Raw genomic sequence first — 25,155 nt, 5'->3', positions numbered from 1 at the left:
TTATTATACACAATGCTCGCTAGCAAGCAAGCTTATTGCTACACTTGCGGAGGTTGATACGCAGACAGCATCACAAAAAGTGTCATAACTTGGACAAAAGAATGCAATTTTCCAAAGCAGAAGACCTCCACTTACAATGTACAGAGATGACACAAGAAGGAAAAAAGCTTGAGAAACATAATAAAGAACAGGAATGTTAAGTTTTTAGGTCAGTCCAAGTCTGGTTTTGCTAGCTACTAACCAGCTAACGCTAACATTGGCTATTTGCGGTGAAAAACATGGACCACAAAAACGCCCAAATTCACATGAATAAAGCGAGGTGTAAATTTGCATGATCATATTCAGTCTGAACACTGTGAAGTAACATTTGTGGAGAAAATCAAACACATTAGCACAGTTAGCAAAGTGTACCTCCCCTTATTCAGCAACACTGACTACAATCTCTTCTTGCAGATAAACACGTACAATAGAAAAATAGCACTAAACAAGTTCATGATAATAGAAAAATAGTCTTTGCCCTCATACACTAAATACGTTTTTTTAATATCCACAGGAATGTTAACACAGCACCTTTAGAGGTTTGTTTAATTGAATTGTAGAGTTTTTCAACCCTGTGGCGAACACGAGCACACAGTGCCAGCCAGACCAGCAGGGTGAGAGCACTTCAGCTATGACTGACTTACTCAGCCGTTACATCATAGCACAAGGCCATGAGAGCGTCAGAAAAAAAGAAATCAACTGACAGACAGGAATTACTGAGGACTTGTTCCTGAGATCGACACCTTTCAGATTACAGTACAGCCCTTGAGAAGAGAGCTTTTCAAGTAAGAGAGCTTCGAGAAGAAGAAAATGTGGTTTTAGCTTTCTGGGAAAAGCGTCAAGAAAGATCTGGAGCCTGTGGCACAAATTTGAGAAGCAAGCTCATCAAAACCTCCTCTCTTTCAACAGCATTCACAAGTACAGTCTATTGTTGCTCCAGAGGTGTTCCAAAAATACTGTTCTGAGGTGGAGTGTGATGCTGACAAGTTTCAATATGTCTCATGAGTAATGAGACCACATCACATTTAACCACACCTTTATTTTTAACACCTTTAACCACGGAAATGATCTGCTTTTCACCATGGTTAAGCCGACTCAACCTCTAACCCGATTGAGTTTTTTTTGGGCTACACAGTACCATGCTTTCAGTTCACTGACAATATAAACGGTCTCCAAAAAAGTGCATAAGAGACTTTCTCTTTCCTGCACTTGGAAAAAGGGAATAAAATACCCCCTATAAATAAAGGCTATGTCCATAGGTGACAAAGTCTGCCACAAATACTCAAAATATTCAACTCGAAATATTTTTTGTTTAAATATTCTCATATATAACATTGATCTTGTTTAAAAAAGTGTATAGGATACAATTTGTATCAATAAAGAGACCAGGCAAGAGTTAGTTTAGCTTTACAAACACTTCCTCAGACATTAAAATAATCCCATTGGTGGAGATAATAATAAAAATAAGAATATTACTATTTCATACAACAAATACAGTTCAAAGTGCTTAACATTAAGAGATGACAACCTAAAAATACTTTGAAAGAGAAGGCAGATAAAAAGGAAAGATGCTTAGTTTAAAATTACGTCAAATTAGTTATAATATTTACTTTTGGTTGTACTTTATTGCACGTTTGGACATTTAAGCGATTTAATTTATGAAGTGATTAATACAAATTCATTATTTTAACAGATAATTAGTAATGGAAATAATTGTTAGTTGCAGTCCTAGTACATTACTCTGATAAATCTAAAATTAAAATAATAAAATAATTTAGACTTGCCAAGTTGAAACTATTAGCTTATTGCTGTCTAACTAAGGTAATTAGTTCATGTCCTTGATGGTAATGAATGAATTCAAGTTATTACCGCTTATATTTTTGTATTTTTCTTAAAGTTTCTTTCTTTACTAAACAACTGAGTTTTAATTCAACCAATGAGATTATTAGCGCATCTGAGAAAAGTTTGTAGACCTAAAAACTACTATCTATAGGTGTCCCCATGATATTAAGTGTCTGGTAACATAGTCTGTGGGAGGAAGGTGTTTCCCAACTCTTGCCAGTCTGTTCCTGTCTTTTACTGCAAAGCTGTGGATCTATTTAACAGAAGGGTACAAAAGAGTTTTACCCTATTTGAGGCGGCTAAACCCTCCTCATCATATCACCACTGACAACGGAGACCCTGTGTCTCATGCAAGACAGACATTCACACACATTGAAAGCTAATAAATTAACACATATTTTAAATTAAAATCTAAATAATACCAACAATCTTCTTTGAACCCTAAACATTTCTGGTGCTCTCCACAGCCACCTTCATATGATTTAGAATTTTGATATGGTTTAAAGATGGAAAAGAACTGAGGGGATGTTTAAAAACAAATAGTACTGAAAGCTGATGAACTATGAAGTCAGCTGACAGGGCTCTTAGCAGAGGAAATAAACGTATTCAAAAGTGAACAACAGCTTGGGGTTTTCAAGTGGAGTTTTTGCTATCTTCTTTGTCGGTGCCGCTTGACTTTCACTTCCGTGTGGGGGAAATCCACAAAATCTCACCACAGCATCTGATCGGCCACCTGCCAGTCTAGAGAGAAACCCTTGATCCGTTTGTTTAGCTAATTCGACCATAAAATAAGGTAGGAATATATTTGTGATGTGTAATGAAATTTCACGATTAAATATATTATTTTACATAACCTACGCTGTCATCATCTTCGTGACTGGAAAACAGAAGTATTTCGCTCAGATGGTAAATAGGAATTTTAGATATACCTATACCCTGATATGATTGCCAAGGAAACACAGCAATAACATAAAAAGTGCCAAAAACCGAATCATTTAAAAGAAATCATCAAAATAACTTAAAATATAACAAATAAATTAATTTAAAATAAACAACACTGTCACCCTTAAAACAAATTAAAAGCCTCCCTTAGCACACTACCTTTAGATATTTACTCATAACCCAAAATAGCTCACAAAATGCACATTGAACCCCAACTTTCCCTGATCTTAAGTGCTGAAATAGCAGGCATATTCACTGAAAAATATGGCAATTTCCCTTTACAAAAATACCATTAAACATAATGAGACAACTTCCCTGTTATGAAATTATGCAGTCCATTAATCCAGCTAAATGAACTTCATATCTTGTGCTTTTGGTTTGTGCATGTCCAACCTGACTTTAATAATTAAGATAATAACAAGAAATAAACCTGCAGAAGTGAGCCCAGTTGAGATTAGGCTGTAACTCCACCTTCTGGCTTAATTCAAGAACAGTGCTGCGATTTCTCCATCAGAATCGCAGCTGCAAGCTCCTGAGCATCCACCACATGAGGGTTCCTGGTCATCACCATCCTCACCAAGTCTGGAGGGAAGATGCGGCACAAGTTAACAAACACCCTCTCTCTAAGGTCCTGGTATTGACCCAAGACAGGGGGTTCCTGTTGCTGGGGCACTGAGGACAGGTGGCTTTTGTGGTTAGTGATGGATGGAAGGGACAGCTGAGGGAGAGGTGGAAGACTGGATGCTGAAAGGCCACGGGGTGATGAATGGGCTTGCCTGCCCCAAGGAGAGTGCCAAGCCTTCTCATGAACTTCTGGAAGGCTCTGGAAGCCATATGGATCATAGCAAGGCTTAGGGGGCTGCTGGTAATGGGGGTCCCAGTTTATCTGATGCTGTGGTTGTTGGTTTAGCCCTGAGTGGTTTCTTCGGGAATGTAGTGGTGACCCTTTGTACACTTCGGGGTCCTGGAGCCCACCTTCCTGCCAAAGGGAGCCCATCAAATTGCTCTGAGAGTGGGAGTGAGCAGTGGATGTTTGGGGTGAACGAGCTGGGAATTCCCCTGGGAAACTGCTCAGCAATGGATGCCGAAGGTGGGGTGGGATGTAGGGTGAAGGGGACTTGAAGGGACGTGGAGATACATGAGAGGTAACAGAAGATGGGGGGTCTTCCAAGCCAAAACCATGTTGTCTCCGTAGTGCTTGAGGAACAGGATAGCTATGAGGAGCATGCTGGCCCAGTCCAGGAGGAACACGGCTTACAGGGTGGCCAGAGCAGTGATGATGGTGGTGAGGATGGTGGTGGTGATGGTGGCATTTGGAACCATCGTCTAACAGAGGGTCAGGGGAGAAAGAGTCTGAGCTGGCACTGCCTTCACTGCTACAGTCTGACAGCAGCGATCCAGCTCGCAGATCAGCTGGGAAGAAGCACTCAGGACTCTGTGGCACTACCAGACTGAGGCTAGAGTAGGCCTTTACCAGTGAGCTGTAGCCCAGCTCTGGAGACTCACATCTGTGGTAAGTTTCAGTCTGGCTTGGTCCAGATGCTCCAGCAACCCTCAAGCTGCCTCCACCACTTCCCCCAGGGTGCTCCCATCGATCAAAGCTTCCTGATGAAGGCCCCCCCCCTGGAGCAGGATACCCTAGAAAGCTACTGCTACAGCTACTGCTGCTGCTGCTGCTGTTGCTTCCCCTACGTCCTTCCACTTTGGACTTGATCCGAAGCTTGTCCTCCAAGAGGTCAGTGAAGGAGCTCCGAAGGCTGGGGCTTGGCTGTTTCTTTGGAGTGCCCCGACTTGGCTCGGCCTCAGCCATTCCTTCTGGTTGACCAGAACTTTGGCTCTTCACCATCAGGGCATCTTCCAGTAGACCCCTAGAAGCTACTGATGACATTTTGGCACTGGCACGGAGCTCATCAGCCACGGCACGCTGGGGCTGGCTACCCCTTTCAGGGTGGTAAAACTTGCACTTGTGGCCATATGTGCACTTCTTCCCTAAAAGACGAAAAAAGAGAAGCATTTGTCATTAATGTGCTGGAATGAAAATGTTTTATAACATCTTAGAGGATAATATTTGCATCTTTTGTATCTCTGTTAATTCCACTGCTCTAGAGCAAAGTTAACCTCTCTAGCATAAAAACAAAAGAGGTTGAATAACATACTTAAGGATAATTCCTTTTGTTATTTATTTCTTAAAATACAGGAATGTATCTAGAAAACCAAGTGAAGGTGCTAATTGGTGCAAAAATACAATTTGCAGCACAAACACTCAAGCATATAACTGCTGCATATTTTTACCATAAGGACATGGCTGCTTCCTGTGTTCAGGAACAATAGGCCTCTTCCTCAGGAAGTTCTCCAGACTGGGTCCGTGGCGTCCCAGTGGGTCATCTGGTGGCATGAACCTAAATACACAGTTAATAGATTAACCCCGAACAAACATACAGTAAATAGGTCATTAAATAGGAAATCCTCAGATAATTTCCCTTCAAAAATGGATTGTGTAAAAGTTAGAGGGATACCAGCTATCTTTTACAAATGTTCTTTAGTGGTTCGGACACACACTGGACAAAAGTTAAAGTTAAGGCTTTTTATTTTAATGGCTAATGAGTAGCAGCAAAGCCTCCGTCTTTAGTCTATTATGACTTTTCCAAAACAGAGGCTCCGTTTTCTTACTTTCTACGTTAGTTTTTATAGTATTATCTCCTTTTAGTGACTTGTGGCAGGCAAAATGCAACTAAAGGATTTTCTGTAATGTAATTTCTAAAGGTATTAGCACTTTTCTCTTTTCTTCACTCCAATAGAATTTGTTCTCCTTTGGTATGAGTTGCTTACTTGTCGTTTACAAAGGAGTACATCAGTAGACGCTCATCAATGAATTTCTTCCACTCTGGCTTCTCATTGGCTAGGTCACGGTAGTTGTCATTGGAAACAATGATGCCGTCTGACTCGTAGGCCAGTTTGACGATGAATCGATCATCGTAGCAAACCACACGGCGTCCCTGCACGCGGCGAGATGGGGTGAAGACCAGAATCTTCTCTTTCTCTAGTCGCCGTAGGATCTCTTGGTCTGAAGAAAGAGACGGGATACAGTTAGACATAAAGAAAGGACAAGAAAGTTGATAAATCTTCCATTTGGTATTGATGACGATAAGAAATCAATCCCGAAGAAGAATACTTTAAATCTATAGTAGCTGACTAGCCGTTACCTGTGATGAGAGCATCAGGTCGTGATTGCTCTTTTCTCCAGGCAGGGACAAAAACAGTGATGTCACGGTGGCCTTGCTCCAAGAACCAATCAACGGCCAGCTGGATGCCTTGACAGGAGAACACTTCCTTATTTCCATGACTGCAAGAGCAGAAAGGCACGTTAAAGACACTCAGTGATGTGAACACAAACGAAAGAGTTGTCCTACCACCAAAATTTAAAACTTTTAAAAATATCGGTAGTTCATTGTTTCATTTGACCATTAAAAAAAAAGGAAGGCATTGTTGTTTTGTCATAAATTAGTCATGGTAGTAAATAGCCACTCTTCCCCTACTCTAAGACATGGGATTTTCTTCACTGAGTGAAGCATCAGTGCAGTCATCATGTAAAATGTGGCTATCCATGGTTATCTTCCTCACCTCATGGCTACATTGCTCCCATCCACCACAACGGGCCGAAGGTTTTCTTTGTCCTCCAGCAGTTGCGACGGACACAGCAGCCGACAGGAGTCCGGAGAGGAGTTGGAGAAGGAAGAAGAGGAGGAGGAGGAGCAGACCAAAGCAGATGACAAAGAGAAGGAGGGAGACTGGGAGACAGTCAAACCTCTTTGTTGCTCCATCTCTGTCTTGGTTCCCAGTTTGACCAGCTCGCCCAGCATGTCGTTGATGAGTGCGTCTGGGCCCAGTTTCCTCAGCACCAGCAGCACCAGCTCCTCAGAGTAGCCAAGCTTGAGAGCAAACTCCACCTTGGCGCGGTAGTCTGTGACAGGGTCAGTGGAGGATGATGTTTCTGGCTGTGGGGGGTCTCCAGGGGATCGGTTTGGTGCCAGGTCCAGCCTGACTGTCTGAAAGACTGAAGATGACTCCTGGTGCTGTAGGTGAGGCTGGTCTTGCTGAGGGTATTGAGATTCTGAACCAGACCCATTCTGGAGCCGTTCATCATCACTGTCTGAGAAGTTACTGCAACTACTACTGCTGCTACAGATTGAATTAGTACTAAAACTTGTGCTACTACTACCAATACTGTTACCGCTGTTACTCGGGGCACCAGCTTTGACCTTTAAGACCCCTATATTCCCAGGATCCCTCACAGTGCTCAGGCTGACCTGCCGCTTAGCACCTTCCACATGGAGGTAGTCTAGATCCAGCCCCAGGCTGAGGATGTGGCCTGTCCCATCCTCCAGATGGTTTTTCACGCCCATGAAGCTGTCTCATACATCCAGCTCCACACCCTCCGTGAGCTCCCGGACACCTGACAGACCCCACTGTTACTGCTGGTAGTTAACAGCTCAGTGACTGGTCTTTGGAGTGAAGCTTGAGGGAGAGACAAGAAGTGACTGGTTAAATTCATGCAAGGACTGCATAAAAGTGATGAAGAGTATGCAGGAATGAATCATCTGCATTTACACTTCGTATTACCATGTGATCTGCATCTGATATGTTATCTGAATATTGAAAATGCCTGTTAATGCCATGTGTAAATTTAGGCAGGACGTATTGCAATCAGGATTCTATCAGATCTGAAGGTGATCTGGCTCACATTGGATCAGATCAGATATCAGCCAGATGTAAAAACATTCAGTATACAGTTTGGCCACATTCTTAAGAAAGAAATCTCTTCAACAAGTTGAAAGGTCGCTTTACTCTGCTTTTCCCTGCCAGCTCAGCAAGCTCAGCAAAAACTTAGAGATACCGTCTTCATCAGTAACAGAAAATAAGTAGAGTCCATAGGAGCACCACTTCCCATGAAAAGTCTGCCAGCATTTACATATTAAGATTTCTCAGCAGAATTGAGCCAAAAAAACAAAACAAAAAATACAGGTCTTAAACGCAAAGTACCGTGATGATGCAAATACTAACCTTTAACAGGAGTAAATGATTTAAAGCGTAAGTCTCACAAAAATGCAACCTAGGGTCTTTTTGTGAATGTACCCGAATCAAACTTTCGTTTAAAAGCATATTTAGGACGGAAGCGTCACTTTTAAGATTTATTGTATTCTCGTTTTTCGGTCAAATGGCCTTTTGAATTGGAGAGCTAAGGGCACTTTTATGCTAGCCTCAAAATAGCTATTTTTAAAAAAACACTAAGAAGGCTCGACACAACATGAAACTTTGCTCGAAGTATCACCAGGGGCTCTACACATGAACGCAAGCATTGAGAACATTGTTTGTGTACACAGAGTTCACTAAAAAGAAAGGTTTTGAGCAACTCACGTTAGCAGTTGTTGTTTACGCTATCCGACATTTTCCCAGTCCAAAATAGGCGATCTCCGAATGCGAATGAATGGACTCCATAGGAGGAAATGTCATTCTTATATGAGCCTCCTTTTTCAACTATCAATATTATAAGATCAATATTGTGTTTCACTAACAACAAAACAACAAATTATCCGTGCATTTATATGTAACTAAGCTTTTGGAGCTTTCCATCTTTACTCTCCTCCCTCGACTATTTTTGACTGGCTCGATGGACGGCAACCGGAAGAACAATAGCTACAGTGAGTTGCTCAAAACCTTTCTGTTTAGTAAACTCTGTGTACACAAACAATGTTATCAATGCTCAAGTTAATGTGTGTAAAGCCCCTGGCGATACTTCGAGCAAAGTTTCATGTTGTGTCATACCTTCTCAGTGTTTTAAAAATAGCTATTTTGAGGCTAGCATAAAAGTGCCCCTAGGACTCCCATTCAAAAGACCATTTGACCGAAAAACAAGAATACAGTAAATCTTAAAAGTGACGCTTCCATTCTAAATATGCTTTTAAACGAAAGTTTGACTCGGGTACATTCACAAAAAGACCATAGGTTGCATTTTGGCGAGAGTTACGCTTTAAGGATCCTGTACCACACTTACCTGCCCTCCCACTTCTACTGATTTACATATTAGCAGCGAGGATCTTTGTCGTCAAAGAAACATCAATTAGACTAGAGGCAAAATACCAGACACCTGAGCCATGTTCAAGTGATGCCAAACCACATTACTGACGTATGTAATTACTGAAGACTTTTGCCAAGAATCATATCTCATATTGCAGACATGTAGGCTCAGCCAAGGAACAAAAACTGCTGCCAAGAATATTTTCCCAATACAGGGCTGGGTGACAAAATTGTTTTCTTTAAATCTCATAAATATGGATAGTCTATGATTTTAAGTGCTTTACACAAACTAAATAAATGTCAGAACTCTGACTGCCATACGCATGTATTTTATTTTAAACAATATATTGCTTTGTATTTTTAATTACAGTTGCGTGAGAATAACACAATAACGTGCTGTGGCTTGTCTGAGCCACAGGCAGACTCTCTGGTTACCTAATCTATGCAAGCATTAACTTCTCAGTTTACATACCATGATGGGTTTGTTGCCCAATGCAACACATTCAGAACCTTGTGGTGCAATGGCTTCAGGCTAAAACACAGTATTCAAATGTGCAAAAATATAATGATGAGCAGAATTGCTTGCACATGGATTCAATTTAATAAAACAGCATCACGAACTAGGTCTAATTCTGATTACTAACTGGAGAATCAACAAAGTTTCTTGACAAAGCCTTGGATACATACTGTATGTTAGCATGAAGGCTTAAGCTTAAGCCTGAGTTATTTATGAATCCTTACTTTGCCAGAATTCTTTAAAGAAATGGTCTGACTTGAGACATTAAGTAAATCTTATTGTGAACAGTAATATTTAAAGAGTAACTAACTACCCCAAATGTCCAAATAAGAATAATTATTACTCAACACAAATAAATCAAAAAAAATAGTTAAATGTGGTTGAAGGACAGGATATAGCAACATTTGAAGATGTAGTTACTCTTTAAAAGAGCAGGTGACCATTATAATTGTTGTAACCGACAAAGTTCAATTTCATATTTCAAAGTGGCCATTTAAAGATGAAACTCCAGTTTGGACATATTTTCAAAACAATCCCTTCTTATTCATATGCAATAAGTAACTTTAACAAAAAAAGAAGACAAGGAAATACAGCGTCACTGATGCAAATCACCTGAAACAGCCGACATTTCCAAAGCCTCAGCACAAGCTGCTGTTCCTGTCCAACCTGCACCACATAACGACAACAAAAGCAACAGCAGTGGGAGTTTTTTGACCTGCAGGTATGTGTTATCTACAGGCAAGAAAATACTACATTTGACTAAATGATGAGATCATGGTTTTTTCTGAAAATTACATCTGAAAAAGTGTCCGTCATATTATATTAGAAAACAGGACATTTTCCCATTTACAACAGCACATTGTGAGCCTGTTACTTAAAGAGTGTTACATTATGGGATTTCTGCTGGTTTGTGTGTTACAAGTATGAGTATTACAAGTGCAGAAAGATCAATCAGACCATTGCCGACATGACTTGTTATAACAGTCTTAAATGTGCATAAACACTGGTATGTTCCTTTAAAACTCCATTAAAAGACCATCAATGCAGTTTGTTTAATTTCAACTAAAAAATGTTAAAGTGGTGCCTTACAAATTCACATTCTTGAAATTAAACACTAAGTGATATTTATGAATTTGAATCAGATTATTTATAACATGAGCACCTAGCAATGAACACCTTACACTGAAGTCCAGGCAGGAATTATAAGCCTTTCAGTTTTAGTTATGAGAGCAATTTGAATGAACCCCTAACGGTCATTACAGTCTCTCTTTCTTTACAGAAGTGTTGCCCACTGGCTCTGTGAGGGTCCACGGATTGGATAAAACAAAGAGGGATCTGGTGTGGTAGGACATTGCTTAGTGACCTCTTTAAATAAACAACATGATCCTTTTCTCCCACATCTCACAAACACACCCATACATCACAACAAGCACACACATAACTCCTACATAAATACATAGCAACTATACTTAACAGAGGCTTACTTTAAGCTTCCTTAAACGTTTATCCTTTGTTCAATGCATCATTTGCCCTCACTACAGCTTCAGGGCTTTTGTTTATTGTGTTGCAGATTATAAAAAAATTTAATAATGGGTAAGGTCATTCTTCTAGTTTCCTATACTTGTCTTTTTAGTGCACAAAGGAATTGAAAGTCAACGACCAGTGAATTGATAACTGGATTCAATGCTTTTAACACTCGTTCAAACCACAAACAAAAACCAGGGTCAGTGTGTTTGTGTGTTGGGTTGTTTATCTTTGGAAATACCCATCAAGGGTACTTCCAAAGCATTTAACTGCTCCCAGGTCTGTGAAAAGCTTTGTAACTGCAGGCTAGGGGTTTCACAGAAAGGTCAACAGAATAGTCACAGAATTGTAGACTAATAGTTTATCTGTGGTTTTAGCACGGTGCTGTAATAAAGCAGTGGCAATGCTTCTGCAGCAGATATGCAGCTGGTGGCGCTGTGGGTAGGTCTTGTTGACAATGGTCAATGGTCAATAATCATAGTTGTCATGTGTGACTTTAACACTGTACAGTGTGGGATGCTAAAGTAGAAAGAAACGTGGCTGTACGTCCCAATGCTACAATCAACAGTGTGCCAAAGTTAGTGAGGAGAAGCGCCAACAGAGTGAACAAAGTAGGCAGACGACAATCGACCGAAGGTGGACATAACTTAAAAAGGTGGTTGTTGTTGAAGATAGATTTGTTTGAAGAATTATTTTCTGTTATGTCATGTTAAATAAACAGAATTTAAGGTATTTAGAGAAGGAAGACGCCCGCTATCCTTGCAAGAAAGAGACAGTTATCTCCAGCTCAGACATGCCTGCATTAGTCTGGTTTAGTCCAATCAGATCACAGCTCATTTGTAAACAGCCTTTCAGAGCCAATCGAGGACTCTGCTGTTTCACCTACCTCCAGGTGGGTCCCGCATACATTAGTTAACCCTTTACTGGTTGTATTTGAGACCTTTTCGACAAAAACTGATCAGTTATTGGCTGAAAAGAAGTATGATATATATTTCCGGCGATTAGTCTGCTACTCGTCTACTTCATGAGAGTAGTTGATGATTACTAAAATGCTGCAATGATGAAATGAAAGCATTTAAGGTCCTTTTCAAACAAAAAAAAACGCTTTTGATTGTCTATTATCATGCTTTGGACAAAGTGGAAGCATCTCAGATTTGTTGTTTGGACAGTAAACCATCCTGACGTTAGCTGAAACTTAACTTTAATCTGACAGAGCAGTGTGAAGCCTCCGAAAACATACAGCAACATATATGTGAAACAGAAGGAAATATATAGTAAGACTATGTAACCTTGCTGAACAGCAGACACTGTGGTCACAAACTGTGGAATTAAGGTGCACCAAGTTTTACATGATTCTCTTGAGACAGTTGCTTTAAAGACATCGTCATTAGCTGACCGGAGTCAGAACAAGGGGAACAAGGACCAAAAGCAGGAAACAGCAAACTTGTCTTCTGGTAAAAACAGTTATAAAGTGGATGGTCTATATCAATGACATTCTACTTCCGGGATTGTTCCGTTGCCGTCGAATTCTGCCAGATTTAACTCTTTTCAGCCGGATGTCCGTTACCTTCCGCTTTCTTTGTGTTGGTATTTTAAACTCCGGTGGATTTATGAGGACTATGGTTAACTGCTCCTCAGATCTCTGCAGGGTAAATCCAGACAGCTAGCTAGACTATCTGTCCAATCTGAGTTTTCTCTCGCACAACTAAAGCAACTTTTGAACATACACGTTCCACCTAAACTAGTTCCTTCCCGAGGCTATTTTGCAGAGGCGCCGCAGCTTTTCCCGGTGCTTAGCACCGCCCAAGACGATTGTGATTGGTTTAAAGAAATGCCAATAAACCAGAGCAGGTTTTTCTCCCATCCCAGAATGCTGCGTGGACTAGCCAGACCCTCCTCCGCAGCACTGTGGAGCAAGGTCTGGCGATGCGAGACTATAAAGTGGATGAAGTGAAATTTCCATTTTTTCCAATTTTTTTTATCACAAAGGATTTCAGCATTTCATTTGTAAGAGCAAGCTTGTGTTACTCTTTGTTTCAAAAGTGACATAGTCTTGCTTTAAATTAAGAATAACGTGGCACCTGAACAGGAAATGGCTTTAAAAGTAATGTCCATCACATATTTTATTTAAGCCCAAAAAAATTATTATCAACCAGACTCTGCAAACTAATTAAGAAGAGTTAATTTCAGACTTTGTATGAATGTGTATGTGTGGTTATATTATATTTATATAGCGACAGTTGTAATGAGGAGTCTCTTGGATCTCAGGCTAAAGCACCGGAAAGCAGGGGCCTCTTAATGTCCCGACCCCGATGTCTAAGCTGCTGCGGCACTGTTTGTCACCCTGAATGCCACAAAAGAGCTAGAATAATTTAGTCCGCAACAACAAAAGAAGCACAAAAGGAAAGAGTGAGAGTGTGTTTTTGTGTGTGTGAGGGGATGGGGGGGAAGAAGTGTGTCTGGCTTGCCGTCATTCAACAATGCAGCTGCCTCCCAATCTGTCCTCCTGTGACGGGAGTATTGTTCTCCCGGCCCGAGCAGTGTGCACAGACGGAGGCTGGGGCATTTTAAACCCGTTCACCCCCACCAACACACACACACACATGCACATGATGCCTGGTGATGCAGCAGTCACACCAGCCTCGGTCACAGGTCGCCAGACGGAATCTTTGAGGAGTCAGCAGAAATATGAAAGTGACACAGCAAGTGTAAATCACCCAGTCAGAAGCAGTCAACTACTGTATGTGTGATCATCGCAGTCAGTATGGCTTTTAGTGTCCCACTGTGACTGTGAGTTTTAGAAAAAATATGTAAAACAAACAAGGTAAATAAATGTATTCACATAGTATTCATGGTTTTGTTGAGAAGAAGTTACAACACCCACTAAAGAACCAAATACTTATAATACATTGTATAATACAAATATATTTTGCCTTTTAATGCTAAACCATCATCACTATAGTAATGTAGTCTGTGCTATTGTAATGTAGTCTTGCGTTTATTAATAATCTTTTGGCAGCAAATAATACTATGAATATAGTGGCTGCTGCAGAATATTGCAAAATGTCCAGGATAAGTCTAGAGCAAAAAAAAAGAATTCTAACAATGTCACAAATCAACAATTAATGAACTACAATAATCTACAAGCCACTATTGTGCCAAATTTGATGCTTAGCTGATAAAATATTTTTTTTATTATGAAATGTTTTATAAGCTTTTCCAGACTCAACGTGACATTTTTTATTTGTCTTTACATTTTGAAGAAGACAAAAATAATACATGCACCACAATAATGTAGGAGGCTAATAAAGAGTATTTTAATTTATTTTGGTTGATACTTCAGACATTGAGAAATATTTCTAGTAAAGAAAGTAAAAAATCTATTTAGTGACTTTTTGTGATTTTGAATCGAAATCTTTATGAACATATTATACAGAAAAAATAACTCATCTACCAAATAATTTCTGGATGGGTTTAGTGGGAGGGGGGCCTGAGTCTTTCCATAGTGAGCAGATGCTGCAGCCTCCACCTCAGTGACCCAGCCTGCCTGCACTGCTTCTGCACTGTGAGTATCTCTGTATGTGTCATGATCCGGGGTTAGCCCCCTTGGGGGTGTACGGAGGGATGAGCTCCCACGAGTCCAGACCCTGACCAGTCCCTCAGGGCTCCCGCATGGCTGCCATTTGCCGGCTGAGCCCGGCATTGAGCCAGTCTGCCACACCAGCGACTGGCTGGGAGGGGGACAAAGGGGGTGTAGAGGGTGGGGGTGGGGGTAAATATCGGCAGCGGGGGCAACAGATGCCTGCTGAAGTCACAGGGGACCTCCCTGAAAGCATCTGCAACTGGTGGTGTCCAGATTCATCCTCAGTGATACATATCACCACTGTCTGTCGTGTAACCTTTTTGGATAGGGGTTGTGGGTAGCACTTACTTTCACCTCAGAGTTGTGCAGACTCTCAGTCAGTTACGTCTGTTCTGCCTCTCTGTTGCTAACTGAACCCAGGAGCACCATGTCACATGTCATATGTGGGGATCTAGAATCATTCATCATATCTGGTTCCACTCTCATCAATACAACATTTTCTTATTGATTTTGGATTAATTAAATTGGAGTGAAATTAAACTATTCATCATGCTGTGGGAGAACCCCAAGGAATCCCCCAAGAAGCCCTGGTTGAAAACCACACAAAGCCTTTTTATCTGTCTCAATTTCACTTGTGAACAAACTTTATACTGTACATCTACACTAAAACCTTCCAAAGTGAGCAAAACATTCCTATAAACCACATTTTTCCACAATTGTTTTTAACACATCCAATAGTTGATTTGAGGCATTTCATTCTGGAAGTGGTGAACGGACGGACATTGCTATCTGCTACTAGCGTGGCTAAAACAAACTATTCTTTAATTGGGCATTATCTGTCTATAAATTCAACCGTTTGAATGTTTTGTTAAACAGATTTGAGCTAGATACAAAATAACACAATCATCACAACTTTGGAACTTGGAGTTTCTTTGTTTAGCTAACTCTGTAAGTGCAGCATTACACCACATATGAGCATTTCGGTCACATCTGCATATAGACCTATTGCTGCTGATTACTGTAAGTGACCCATGGCAAAGCACGATAACAGTGTTCTTAATATTCTTTACCATGCAAAACTGAGGCTAACCCAGGGCAAAGCACAAGAAGAACAAAAGGAAAACACTTACCACGCAGCTCCAAAAGAAACAGCAAGGCAGCAAAACAGAGAAAAGGCAAGAACTCCTACAATTTCTCTCCTGGAATGCTGCCTTTGGTCATTCCAACAACAAAGCATAAGTCAGACAAACGTTAGGGGGAAGTTCCCAATAATGGTGCTGGTAAAGTAAACCCAGATTTATGACAAAATCCCTCAAAAATCAAGTCAAATCTCAGTATCCAATCTCTAGTATCCAGTATCTAAAGAGTTGGAGAATGTAAAGCTGTCAATCCAAGTGGGGCTGAGCAAAATTAGTTTCCTGGTTGAGTTTAGCAGCAATCCTAAGAGATCAGCTTTCAAACTCTTCTTTTTGGTTGAGCAGCAGAGTGCAGTTTCCTGAGGCTGCAGGTTGAGCAGTGTGACTGACAACAGATGGAGTGGAAAGCATCTACAATCCTCCTCCTCACACTGGTGCTGCCTCCTGACCAATACCAACGCAGAAATCTGACCACAACCTGTCTTCACCAAAGCTTATTCTGTCACCCACCACTCCACCAATAGAAAGGGACAATAACATAAGCTAGGATATCTCTCCCCCCCCGCCCCTCCCCCCCACACACACCCCCCCCTTTACCCAAAACATCACAGACAACAAACACACACACACACACACACACACACACACACACACACACAACACACCACCCCATTCGCCGGCTTGAGCCATGAATGGACGAGAAGGCGTGAGTTGACAATGGTGGGGAGGGGGACACAAAGGAGGGCCCTCAGCGGGCAGCTGCACACACACTCACCATGCTCAGGGCCATTACACACACACACACACACACACACACACACACACACACACACACACACACACACACACACAAATACAGATATATGAGGAGAAAGAGCGAGTGAAAAAAAAAACAGGACCCAGAATTGAGCCCTGCGGAACACCTGGCCCACTGGGGACGGCTGCCGCCTTCGACCTCTTTGTTTCATCAGTGGGGGATTGGTTTGACTCTGACAATGAGGCGAATTATGTTAAAAGTAATGTGTGCTCTCAAAACGGGTGTTTGGAATGTAAGCGCTTGTGTGTGTGTTTATGTGTGTGTGTGTGTGTGTGTGTGTGTGTGTGTGTGTGTGTGTGTGTGTGTGTGTGTGTGTGTGTGCGTGCGTGCGTGCGTGCGAGTGTGTATATGTCTGACGTAAAGTTAGCAGGTGGGGAAGGAAGGAAGCTGTGAGGGGAAAAAACCTTTAAACTAACAAGATGCAGAAAAGGAAAAAAGAAGGAAAAGAGAGAAAAGAAAGGGGAAAAAGCAAGAGTAGGGCACTACTGTTTGGACACAGCCCTGAGAAAATTGCTGCATATTTTCAAAGGCCTCAGATTGTGAGGAGGGGTATTACTTGTAGGCTCAGAGGATGGCAGAAACAAAGACTGGCTGCCTGTCAGGCTGGACTTAAACAGCTCCAGTTACCAGGCCATTTTACCTTCAGAAAGGAGGAGGTTAATTTTTTTCTCCCAACATTGCCAACCTGTCAAGAAGAAATTGAATCATTGTGCAGACAATATTACAGTAATGTAAATTACCAAATAAAACAAAATTAAGTAAATCATGGAGCATTACTTTACTGAAGAGGAGATAGTATTCTATCATTTCAGAGCAAGGGAATACATGTATTAACCTTAAGTATGTAACCTGTACGGCCTCTCTGGCACCGCATGTTCCGTTTTTTTTGGACACACATAAAAGTTAAAATATTCTCAACTTTTTAGCTGAGGGCTATTGAGATCTTTCACTTAATTGGAAGTACCAATAACACAATATAAAAATACTCAATTATAAGTAGAAGTCCTAAGTAGAAGTTTGTTTGTTAGCCTCAAAATATCCTTAAAATATCAAAAGTGAAAGCCCTCATATGAAAAATGGCCCTATTCAAAGTGTATTACATGCATGCGTTTGTGTGTGTGTGTGTGTGTGTGTGTGTGTGTGTGTGTGTGTGTGTGTGTGTGTGTGTGTGTGTGTGTGTGTGTGTGTGTGTGCGTGTGTGTGTGTGTGTGTGTGTGTGTGTGTGTGGTGTGTGTGTATCCTGTTAAATGTGTTTAACTGCTTTTAGTGTCAGTTTTATTACTCAAATATGGGAATGGCAACACCAATTGATTCTGTCAACTTTGGCAACTGGCCCCAATGGCTTGTTGCCAGCCTGGCAAACATTCTAAAGAAGCGTGATGCAGTCCTTTGCATGCTCAGTAAACGTTCCCTGAACCCAGAACATGCAAATCTGATGGGCACAGTTCCCATTTAAGTAACATTTATTTTATCAGGGTTGAGCATTCATTTAAAGTTATTACAGTAAATGTTATTGGTATTGTATATGCAAATTTGCCTAGTGTCCATTTGGCCTCAACTACATCACGTGGCCTGATTTAAAAAAATTTAAAATGTTGACTTCTTTCGCCAAATTATTCTTACGTATGAGTGGAAAACTGTGTAAACAGTTACACTAAGTTTAAATAAAAACGTATAATATTGTTTACTATGTTATATTGTTGTACTATACATTATGTTGTGCAGTACTATATTACTACACTTCACCTTATACTATGTATCATATCCTTTACTATATCATAATGTACCATATTATACTATATTATGTTAATGTGTTACATTGACTATTGCATTATATTCTTATATATATAGGTCCCTCTTAGACGTGTTGATTCTGCTGCTATTAATCATACCATTACTTTTGCATGTAATTGTGTCTCCAAAGACTACTTGTATAGTTTCTATGTACTTGTACTGCTACAACAACTGAATGTCCCTGAACGACTGAACATTTAGGTGAATATGTTATGTGCAATCAAATCTATTCATATTGGTTGGTATGCACAGAGAGAAACATTTTTTACCTTAGAAGTAGACAACATTTTTGCAAATAACTGTAGGTTATATATAGAACTAATATGTACTTGGAAATTCTGTCAGTGGTTTTTCTCATCTTTCAAAATCAGACCGAAGCCGAAGTGAGTCAGCAAGCAGTGATATGTTAAAACTGTTAATCACAAGGTTATAATGATGGCGTACACTGTTTCACCGGCATAACAAAACAACATCACAAACACAAACATATATATCACGTCAGACATTATGCTTTATTAGTGTATTGTATTTTACATAAAGTACTTCATGAATAAACCCTATGCAATAATTGCTTGCTAAGGTAATAATATAAAGATGCTAAATAATTTGGACATCGTTAATTTGGACATCGTTACATGATGTAGCAGTCAGTTACATTATTAAGCTCAGTTACACTTTAAGGCTTTTACTCTTGTAAAGTTTTTTTAAGTTTATATATTTCACAAGGTATTATAGGGTCAAATAGTATAGCTTTTTTTTGGCATTTTAGTTAACATGCATATTAGATCATTATGCTAACTTCATTCAAATCCATATTTCTCACACAAGCCCATAAGCTTTTACAATTTACAAGAAAAGAAAAAAAATTTAAACAAATACCATAAAAACTAATTTGTACATGGGAATATAAACTGCATAACAGGGATTGGCTTAAGGCAAGTAGTTTCATAATTTGTCTTAAATCTACAGTATGTAGTCAGGGTCATTGCAGTGTGTGGTGGGCACTAAGTCACTGCAGAATTAAAGAAAAAAAGAGGCCTAGGATATTAATAAATCAAACAGTATCTGTATTACAATTACAAGTTAGTTAATTTATAGTAATTTTATAATTAGACTGATTTTCTTCTCTACTCTCTATCTACAACCCCCACTCCTGCTCCTCTCTGACTTGCAGTGACTCTTTAATTGGGGCTCAGCTGACAGGTTTTCCCCTCGGGGAGCAGGACCCATGTGGACCATCTGCTTCTAGTCGCAGGAAGAACAGGTGTCCTGCTCCCCGCCGCCTGCCTGCACCTTACCAAGCCTCTCGAACGCAGCGCGGCACAGTGCTGCTGCTGTTTACCCAAGATAAATCTGAGGAGTTCTGTTTGACCTGTGTGGCTATTCTACCTCAAACAAAAGCGGAAACATATGGAAGTGCCACCAAATCTGACATGAAAGTAAAAGTATGTTATTGCAGTTCTGAGCCAACTTTTTGTTTGTTTTTGTTAGTAAAATATTATCAAAAATGGATCTATGTTTTTTTTTAATAAGCTTTTCTTTATGTTTGCACCCTACCTAATTCACAATGATCACACTTTGGAATGTACCTTTATTAAATAAATTAGTTCTGCAGGGAAATTATCCTTTGCATTCATTTTCCGGTGTATTGCTGTGTTAACACACCATAGGGCACAATCCCCCTTTGATTAAACTTTGATCTTATATTATTGAAGTCCATACATAATTATTTAATCTAAAATGGATGCATACAGTCCTGAAATTCATATTACAGTAATACTGAATATTCAAGTTTGACTTGTTTTTGGAGAAAATATGTGTTAATTTTATGTATAATGTACAACACACTGACTTATTAACTAGCAGATGAATCAATACATTTAAAATCTTTAAGGGAATCTTTGGAATGGGAGGATACCGGAGGACAAAGAGGATAATCAACACAGAAATTCTTTGGCCAATTCGTGGACTCGAACACAAGGCCGTCTTGCTGAGGCAATGTGCACAAAATGTGAATAACACCGCCTCTAGTCTGAATGCAACCACACAAGTTATTAGGCTATTAGCACATTCTTGTGGATTTTATGAACATTTGATAAGTGATTTATGAACATGAACAAAATTAGCAATGGAGTCTGTAAACCTGCAATCCCTAAAACAATCCTCTCCAGAAAATAATTCTAACATGCTTGATCACAGTCAGGGTTATGTGTAACTCTTTTTCACATTGACGTGGGTGACGAGAAAAAAAAGAGAAAGGACAGAAGACAGAGAACATGTGAAGATAATCTAGGCAGGGGGATGGATGAATGTGTGCCAGTAAAGAAACAGCAGGAGCAGAGGCTGCAGCAGCTCTGTCTTCAGCCCACTGGGTAAGTACTGATCCAGGCAGCAGGGATTACTCCAGCCCCTTAACAAGGCCTGAGAGGTGGATACAGGGTGAGGAAGAGGTCCAGCTGGTATCATCCACACACACGCACACTTAACAGGCATAATGCTATACTAACAGCCCCCACACATGCTCCTACCTATGGAGAGGGTAGCCAAACAAACCAGACCAGTGTGTGTGTGTGTGTGTGTGTGTGTGTGTGTGTGTGTGTGTGTGTGTGTGTGTGTAGAGGGGGATGGGACAGGGTCACCGAGGACTTTGAAGACACAAAAAGTTGCCCTTAGGCCTAGTGCCCTCTGGGTCACTTAAGGAGGCAAGGAGGCAGCATGAAAACATGTGCGCGCGCACACACACATACACATACACACACTCACGCGCACACCACCTGCTGTTCACACTGGCTCGTGTTTGGTGTAATGGAGATGGAGTGATTCAGCAGCCACACAAAGCAAGACACATTGCTGAGATTTACCACATAACTCAGGCCAATAAAACCTCCGCGGCAACCGGTCAGCATCTTTGGAATTGTAGTTTTCAAAGAGGAACAGCAACTATGGGTTATTTTCATCGACTAACAGTCTAAAACCCAAAGATATTCAATTTATAATCATATAATACAGAGAAAAGCAGCGTAACTTCACATTTGATAATCTGGATCCTGCAAAATGTGTGATGTGTGGTTGATGGATGAGTTAAACAATAAAGCTATTAATCGTTTCAGAAGATTCTAGTCATTAGATTGAACTGTTTGCTGGGAAATCATACACACACACACACACACACACACACACACACACACACACACTTCAACCATGTGTTTCCCAGCACAATTACACAAGACACTTCTGCCTATTGTCAACGAGCAAACATTACAAGTTTAGTAGAAAATGAACACTGCTATGACCTCCATTCTTCTGTCTATACTTTGAAAGAATGTGGAGGATTAACTATGGAAAAGATGAAAAATGTGTTTAGAAAACTGTATTTTTGGTTAAAAATGTTCCAGACTTCCTGAAGTTTCTGGGCTTAATGGAGCCCAATGTGATTTTGAGAGGTTTATTCCATAAAGAGAACATCAGTAAATTTTCCTAGCGAGTCAGGGAAAATCTTAAGCTGACGTGCCAAATGGTTTGTTAACACAGAACCATCAAAGAAACCGTCATTGGAAACTGTTTGGAAAATGGCAGGCTACTTCAAAAAAATACCCGACAGGTGATTGGATAAACCATCTGTCTTCCAAGTATGCCATTGTTGTTTTGAAAAAACAGTCGTGGCCATCACACACCTAGACCACGCCCGTAGTTGCCAGCAGTTCCTCATTACATGCTGATTGGATCATGTGATATGTGATCCCGCAATTCTCTCTCGTGATAGGGTGCTAATCCAGCTGCCATGCAAGGTAAGGAAAATCTGGGAATTTTTCGACAATGAAAAACTATCAAGGGGAAGCATTGTTTAGTCACAGAGGTGCTTTAACGTGATTATGGTAAGTAAGGGAAACGTCATGGAATTACAACTTTACAGCTCTAAAGACGATAAAATATCTTTCATAGAGTACATACAGCGAGTCACACACGCACGCACACACGCACGCACACACACACACACACACACACACACACGCACACACACACACACACACACACACACAGCTCCCTGATTAAGTCATGATAGATCGTCCCCACAGGGCCAGGCCTGAATACTGCAGTGTGTGTGTCTGTGGTGTGTATTGTGCATGCTTGTGTGTGTGCGTAAGTGCGACCATGTGTCTGGCCGCATGCAGGTGTGTGTGTGTGTGTGTGTGTGTGTGTGTGTTTGTGACACTGGGGCGAGTGCCGGGTCAGCGGGGTCAAAGAGGAACAAAAGAACGGAGCAGCTCCCAGCTGCCGGGCCAAACGTCATCCAGCCCCACATCCCCCCATTCCTTTTCAATGGGAGCGTGCCGCTGTCCTGCTCCTGCTGACACATGCACATTTACACACACTCAGAGACACACACATGTCCCGCCCAGCAGTCCACAGTCATGTCTAGAGCTCACTGCAGCAGGCAAACAGGGTAAAAGGGCACATAAGGACATGCAGAGCATGCATGGATGCAAATGCACAACACAGACTAACATCTGAAAGCACACATCAGTGCTTCCTCTCAGATTTTAACAGCATTTTGACCAACTATCGATGAGAAAAGTGCAGGAAATAAATAATTTTATATTGTTGGACTCACACTTTTTGCTGCTGGTTTGGTCAAATACTGTGAAGAGGCTATTTCAGACTAATCAGATCTTTCACTTAATTAATAGTACCACTAACACAATATAAAATACTCAACTATAAGTAAAAGTCCTCAACAGTAAACCTAAGGTCGTTTTTTAGCCTCAAAATGTTCTTAAAATATCAAAGTAGAAGCACCCATCATGAAAAATGGCCCTATATAGAGTGTATTAGTACATAATATTACTAAAGGTGTCACTTTTCTACAATCATTCAATCAAAATGTACAATAGCAGCGGTTCAAAAAGACTTTAAGGGGTCTGGTTCAACCAAATATATTCTCCAATTGTTTTGGTTTTACTTTCCCAGCTTCTGAGTAACTCACCTCTGAGATCAATGTCTCCGCAAACTTTGTGTAAACTGTTTTCTAAATTCCGATTATTCAGAGTAACAAAGGATATTGATTGTGATGTTATTTTACGTTTAGTTTTTCAATGCTGTGAGCACAACAACAGATGGAATTCCACTCATCTCTATTGTATTGGGGTTGGAAATATAGAAGGAAATCTGAAAAATGAGATAAATAAAACTAAAACTATCTGTACTGCTTGATGCCACCATGCAGAGGCACGTGAGAAAATAATGTACAGTATGTTCTTTTTTTCATTTAAATGAACCAACCCTTTAAGTTTTCTTGTTTCCTCAGAACCTGCAGTCATGACACACATAGCAGTGTATATGGGCTTATGCATATATATTATTTATTTGTATATTAGTATTGACTTCAAATTGGTACACTTTCACGTTACGCACATACAAGAGCCCAGCCCACATGGACCAATACGACAGCGGAGAAAACATTTATCAGAAAAGAACATCACTTCTTATGAATTATTACATTGCAAATAAAAAAATGTTTTCCTATCCATGCTTCGAAAATAAAATCTGCTAAAAAACTCATGTGAAGTCAGCAGAGATGGACATTTTGCTCAAAAGGACATATAATCTTCATATAATAAATAAATATTACAATATCTAAGATTTCAATATAAAACTTTAACATGAGTCATGTTTCTTAGTGCTGAAGTGTTGCAGCAATTATTCATAACAAAATGCCTAGGTGTGGAGACAAAACAGCTAAACAACCACAGCGATGCAAAAACCTTGGACTATGTGTACTGTGTACTACACTCTGACATGACATGAGGTACAAATAAGTTGTTGCTTTAAGGGAGAAAAAACTAAGTGAATATTTTTAAAGGTGTTTGCTTTGTGTCGGAAACATGACTGAATGATGTCACAGATCATCTTTCCTGTTTTATCATCACAGCTGTCAACCCCCTGAGTGTGGCTTGTGGTGTTTCAGTCAGCTGTGTTGAGTGACTAAACCATTCAGCTATGACATTAGGACATGTAGCTGTCAAAAGCCAAATATTTTGCTCTGTTTCAACAGTCAGGACATCCACCTACTTTGCATATAAGAACAAGGAACAGTGTGTCCGTGTGTGTGTGTGTGTGTGTGTGTGTGTGTGTGTGTGTGTGTGTGTGTGTGTGTGTGCGTGTGTGTGTGTGTGTGTGTGTGTGTGTAGAAAAGAGCAAAGCAAACTGAACTTGTTGTTTGATTGAACTAAATTAAGTCACATTTTGAATAATTACATTGCATAAAGACAAAAAAAGGTCCTTAACGGTTTTACTTCTAAGTTATTATTTTTGGCTTCTACGCCTGAACTGTATTGTGGTAGAATAGTAAAAGTGGTCAATAGTAAATAGACAATTAATTGATTGGACCTAACTATAGCTCGTGTGGTTTCACTACAATATAATTTTGTGGGGTTTTTAAAATCTGTGGCGATGATATTCCTGCAAGAACTGAAGTTGTTCCTATGACTACAAACTTCATAATTTTTACTTTATCGTGGTTTTAACTTCCTATTAAGTATCCCTGCAAAACAAAGTGGCGTTTTTATATTCTTTAGTGGCATGAAATGTAGGTTCCTTACGTCTGAAATATAAAAGTGTCGCGAATCGATTTAAAAAGAAAAGAAAAGGAAAGAGGAATGACAGGTCATAACTTAGCCTACTTACTACTTTAGGCTACGTGGCATCCATTCCGTCCTGGTGACTGAAGCTGCCGGCTGAATGAGAAGCTGACAAAGTCGGAATATTTCATACATGTAGTTGCTTGCTGCATGTGCGGAGAGTTATAACAGAGCTACTGTTTCCATCTTGTAGCCTACCTGCCTGACGTCTCCTCCCAGCGGCCACGACCCGCATCAGTCCGCGATGC

General features: G+C 40.4%; 1 protein-coding gene across 3 annotated transcripts; it reads right to left on the bottom strand.

The window, feature by feature from the left end:
- Positions 1–1,242: 1,242 nt before the first annotated feature.
- LOC116061240 (probable ribonuclease ZC3H12C) lies at positions 1,243–25,147 on the bottom strand. 3 transcript variants are annotated; one of them, XM_031315350.2, is made up of 6 exons: positions 24,950–25,147; positions 6,445–7,338; positions 6,027–6,166; positions 5,653–5,887; positions 5,116–5,222; positions 1,243–4,812 (listed from the first exon to the last, which is right to left on the bottom strand). In XM_031315350.2, the coding sequence occupies exons 2-6, from the start codon at positions 7,224–7,226 to the stop codon at positions 3,308–3,310; spliced, it is 2,769 nt and encodes a 922-aa protein (XP_031171210.1). In that variant the 5' UTR covers positions 7,227–7,338; positions 24,950–25,147; the 3' UTR covers positions 1,243–3,307. The 3 variants fall into 3 exon arrangements, with proteins under 3 accessions (XP_031171210.1, XP_035859691.1, XP_031171286.1); XM_036003798.1 differs by lacking the exon at positions 24,950–25,147 and adding an exon at positions 15,653–16,185; XM_031315426.2 differs by lacking the exon at positions 24,950–25,147 and having other exon boundaries at positions 6,445–7,468.
- Between the last annotated feature and the right edge of the window lie 8 nt (positions 25,148–25,155).

The sequence above is a fragment of the Sander lucioperca genome, chromosome 8, assembly GCF_008315115.2.
Source record: "Sander lucioperca isolate FBNREF2018 chromosome 8, SLUC_FBN_1.2, whole genome shotgun sequence".
Classification (NCBI taxonomy): Eukaryota; Metazoa; Chordata; class Actinopteri; order Perciformes; family Percidae; genus Sander; species Sander lucioperca.
This window is presented reverse-complemented; position numbering and strand designations above follow the sequence as displayed.